The 5,009-nt window shown below is 49.8% G+C and overlaps 1 protein-coding gene across 1 annotated transcript in view; it reads right to left on the reverse strand.

Moving 5' to 3' along the window:
* Sh3tc2 (SH3 domain and tetratricopeptide repeats 2) overlaps nt 1-2,487 on the reverse strand; it is a 63,006-nt gene extending 60,519 nt beyond the window's left edge. Inside the window, exon 1 of the mRNA XM_028774242.1 lies at nt 2,401-2,487. Within this exon, the coding sequence (XP_028630075.1) occupies nt 2,401-2,452 (52 nt within the window). The 5' untranslated portion in view covers nt 2,453-2,487. The remainder of the gene's footprint in view (nt 1-2,400) is intronic.
* Between the last annotated feature and the right edge of the window lie 2,522 nt (nt 2,488-5,009).

The following is a 5,009-nucleotide window of genomic DNA, read 5'->3' on the forward strand; positions in this document are numbered from 1 at the left end:
CATTACCAGGTCACCCCAGGGCAAACCTGGGCAGCCATCCAGGGCCCTGTATTATCTTGAACCTTCTCCCTTGCCTCCCCACAAGCACAAGGACACATGGTTTGTTCCTCACTGTTAACTCCCACCTAAACAGACACAGTAGCGGAAGCAGCCAAAGAAACTAGGACACAGACCCCTCTCCACTAGAGAATAATGCTTTAAAGGTGAGGTGTGGTCGTGTTAGCAAACAGTAGAACAGCTGTCCATCACTGAACTTCATGTGCATGAGACACACTGTCCAATCTAATCCTCTCTAAGGTTCCTGAGATTGGCACCACCACTTAACGCCAGCACACTCTCACATAACTGCTAATCAAAGGTCTGAGAGACTTGCCTAAGGTCATGCAACTGTTTAAATCATTCTGAGAAGCTTAAGTTGTTCGGAGAAGCATCTCAGACTTTGTGACATTTCCCTAGGATCTACCAGGAGGCTGAGATGAAAATATTTACACCATCTGGCCTCAGATGCAGCCCTAGCGACTTCCCTCAGGAAAAGCCTGGTGGGTGGAGAACACCTCAGGAAGAGTGACATGGAAATTCTGACAGAATAAATAGTAAGCCGGCTTCTGAAGAGACGGTGAACCAGGGGGCTCAGCCGTGCCAGCGTGAAAAAGCAAAAAAGAATAAAATTACTGGATGACAGTGTCGTGGAACTTCAAAGACAACTTTCCATATCAGCTTCCTAGTCCTGCACCACAGAACTCTTCCCAGACGGGACTCAAATCAGCAGCAGAGCTCCACCCATGGAGGTTGGAGTTAGCAACAGGGACAGAGCCCTGGAGGGCCTCCACCAACAACGTTCAGCCTCCGGTTTCATAGGTGACCACGTGGACCCCTGAGAATGTGGTATGCTAGGGTCACAGAACTATCATTAACAAGGCCTGATAGCTACCGTACATGTAAACTTGGGCCTACCACAACCTTGTGAGAAAAGCATGATGTGTCATAAAATCCAGGGGTGAGGAAACCAAAACAGGGGCATTAAATAAGTTACTCAAAGTGAATAAGAGAGTCAAGCTCAAACTCAGACTTTTAGGCCTGAAAGCTGGAAGTGGCTGATCACAATGGTATGTGCCTACCTGGAGGCAGACGGAATTAGACCCGGACCCAGGGTCCATGACTTCCAGACCTGTGGTCCCCAGTAGCCCTCGATATGTCTGTTCCCAAGGGGTAACAAAGACAACAGGATTTGGGGGAAAGGTTTGTAAGGTCTATAAACCTGGAAATTTGGAGAGACAAAATATGCCATGCCTGTTGTGATGTTTGGAGTTGGTCTGCTTAGTTTTGGGTGGGTCCTTGGTGTCCCTTGTCTAAGAAGTCCTTCTTAGTGTTGTCAAAATGAATAGGCCAGAACTTCTAGCTTGCTTCAGGTTCACTTTAGAAATGGGGTGGGGGTGGGGGGGAGGGGAGAGAGAGAGAGAGAGAGAGAGAGAGAGAGAGAGAGAGAGAGAGAGAGAGAGATCTCAAGTCCTTTTGATGAGCCCAGGTCACAAGACCGTAGAGGAAAACAGTCAGTCAAAGGAAAAGCCCTTAGCTAGGGGAATCTCCCAGCTGGGCTCACCCAAAGTGCTACAGGAAGACACATGACCCTAATAAAGGTCCAGAATGATGCCTATCTCCCAAGCGAGTTCTCCCCCAGCCCAGCCCTTTTCCCTACAGCCACCACTCCTCCGGATGAACATCCTACAGTGTAGGAAAAGTTGCAAGAGCTTTCAACAATATATCCAGTTGTCCTGGTTCGCTGTGACCGATGGTCTGTGTTTTAAAGCTGATCACATCCCAGGAAAGCCCTCAGTCTCAGGCAAACCAGGAAGGCTGGTCACCGTGTGCCCAGATCGCTGGACATCTTCTTAGAACAATTTTCCATGACCTCAACTCTACAGGTCAAAAGCCACCACAACAGGTAGGAGGGAGGAACCGGCCCATGTTTCCTCAGCGGCAGAAGCCTGATGAAAATAGCGCTGAGTGACCTGGGCCAAATTGATGACCCGTCATGGGCTACAGAGGAACTCACTGCAGAGCCTTCTTCCTGTCCCAGGGAATCTTGGGAAGAAAGGAAGGAAGGGCTTAGTCACACACTAGGAGTGGCTGCCAAGAGCAGCCCTCACTCCCTGTCCACAAAGCACAGCCCCAGCACGCAGCTTGTTTCTTGGGGGTAAATAGATGCTCCGCGGACTTCATTGCCTGTTTTTGCGCCCAGAATGGGAAACTCAAAACTAGAGAGGGAAGAGAGGAAGCCAGAAATTACAGCCTTCTCGCAATCTATGGAAGGACAGTTTTTCCAAAGCACCAACTCCTTGAGCCTTCCCTGGACCAGCACTCTTACCTAAACCCTAGGCCAGATCCCCTCAGGAAACTCACCTGGGCCCCAGGGTAGACTCCGCTCCCCAGGGATACAGAAGCAGCCACCCATGTGTGCACCATCCTCCCTGGGCCAAGGCCCCTGGGAACGCCAGTCAGGAGAACCTTGGGAGCCTCCCATCGGTGGTGTCCCTCCTCCCCGCCTCCTCCCTGGCACACGAGGGGGACCGAGGCTGTTCAAAGCACAATGCAGCCTTTGATATCCGGCCTGCCGTGGGGAGGCCAGGGAGAGTGGGAGGGGCCACTCAGCCTGCAGGCCAGATAGTCCTTGCACTGTCAGGCCTTGGCCTAGGGAGCAGCTCCTCCCTGCCTTTCTACAGATTGCTTCATGCCTATCAGGCTGTGGCACATTCCTCTCATTCTAGCATCCAGATACAGTCCGGTTCTTGTGAGGGTGGCCAGAGCAGAGGAGGGCAGAGAGCATCCCACGGATCAAGGGTGTTGTTCTTTCTCTCTCCCAGATGGACTTGGCCCACAACCACCCCTGTCAGCTCTTAGAAAGCCTCTCTACAAACGCTTCCTTGGATGTTTGGTAAAGCCAGACCTGTGACTGAGCATCTGCAGAATCAGGGAGCCAATACGGGCCAGTGAACTGTGTGGAGTACATGAGCCCCCAGTTGTGGACATCCCCCCCACACACACAAAGTTCTGATGGGAGGGAATCCAGGAAATCACCTAGTGTTACCAAAGACTTGATGGCTGAAGGACCAGGCTATGCAAAACATTTAAGGTGTCAGGCATTCACAACAACTAGTCATGCTAGACCAACCTCTTTTCTGTTTCAGGTGAGTGGTGAAGCAGAGGAGTACATACCAAACAAGGAGGCTAAGCCTCAGAAAAATCTCTCAGGAGATCGCTTACAGGAGGGAGAGTGGACAGGCTACATACCCACAAGACTGCTTAGAAGGCATGACTGCTCTAACAAGCCATTCACGGGATCACTGGGCACTGACTTCTCTCCCTACCCAGAGCAAAGGTCTGCAGGAACACCCAGGGACAAGAAGGTACTTGCTGAGAGAGGCAGGGTCCTGGCTGGAATGTGCCTCAGGCTCTCTGGAGACTGAACTTTCTGGTCTCACAAAGCTTTTAGAAAGGGCAGTGTCCCGGTCAGGTTTACATTCCAGGAGGAGCCTTGGGTGACAGTGTGAAGGACAAGAGTGTCCCGGAATAGTCAAGAGAGTCCTAAGCTTATACCGGATCAGCCTAGGGGCACACAGCACACAGGATCTCCAACAGGCCCCTACTACAGTTTCAAAAACCGTATGCTAATTGGTTATGTGTCCATCAGAGACTGTTTTCCATGAACCAAACACTCATTATGTATTACTTAAGAACCACAAGAGCCCCATAATGTAAGCATTGCTGTTTTCTTTTTGATAAGGGAGAAAAGAAGTGAAGAGAAGCATTTAATTTACCCAAGTGAGTACAAACACACACACAAACACACACACACACAAAGCCCATATCCAAATGTCAGACTTGTCCCTGGACCCATCCAAGTTGGTTCAATGGTTTGAAAGTATCACCTTTCTGACATGTGAGTTCTTCCCACAGTGATAGATCACAACGAACCTTCTGGACCAGCCTCCATAGTGGAAGACATAGTAAGAGAGGAGGGCTGGAGATAACAAGAACTCACAAGGGTGTGGTCCCTTGATCCCAGCCCCCTCATGGTAGGTGTTTTGTCTATGTACAACTGTTTCAAGTATGTTTTCCATGACGTGTACCATGTCCTCCCCTAACCAAAACCTACTCAAGAAGAAAGGGTAAGTGTTCTTTAGAAAGCAGCCATTCAAAAGCTCTGAAAGGAACCCGGGAACCCAACAATAAAGAGCAGCCAAGCAAACGGGTAGGCTTATTCCTTCTGTGGGACTTACCCACATGCCACTGTCATACAGGGACCACGCAACCAGAAATATGAAGGACCAAGACCCAGATCAACTGTCCTAGAGGATACCCTGGGGCAGCTACTTGAGACAGACATTTGGCAAATCTGAAATGAACTGCCCATTCTTGAGGAAGTCCTTACTTCCTTTGAGATGCAAAGACCTTAGTTCTCTTCAAGAATTTGTGCTGACGAATCTGTCAGAACAAAGAGATTTCTGGGCAGAGAAGCTAGAGGAGCAAGGGTCCTGTGGCAGACGCCTGGGCTGCATGCTACAGGAAGCACAGTGCAAGGAGGAAGGGATCTGTGGATGAGCACAGAGACCACAGCAGCAAACCGCTCTGGTCTTCATGGTGGAGCTCTTGAGGACAAACAGCCAGTGTTTGGTGCAGTCAATGAAGTCTTTTACTTAATATGCTTCTTTTCTTTTGTTCTCCCCCCCCACAAAAAAAAAAAACCACCTCAGAATCAAACCCAGGGCCACATTCCTGGCAGGCCGATGCTCTATTATTGAGCTGTATACACCCAGCCTGTATCATGTTGTTATCTTAGGATGAATTTCTTAAGATCTAACTCCACCCTGGGGGCCTCTGTAGCTACCTTTATGCTGGTGTGTGGGCCAAATACCTGCAATAGATTCCTGCTGAAGATTACAATTCCCAGCCTCTCTTGCAGACTACGGTTGTCATTTCCGCCCCTATGAGACCACATTCCATCTTTACTG

The sequence above is a fragment of the Grammomys surdaster genome, unplaced genomic scaffold (genome assembly GCF_004785775.1).
Source record: "Grammomys surdaster isolate TR1022 unplaced genomic scaffold, NIH_TR_1.0 239, whole genome shotgun sequence".
Classification (NCBI taxonomy): domain Eukaryota; kingdom Metazoa; phylum Chordata; class Mammalia; order Rodentia; family Muridae; genus Grammomys; species Grammomys surdaster.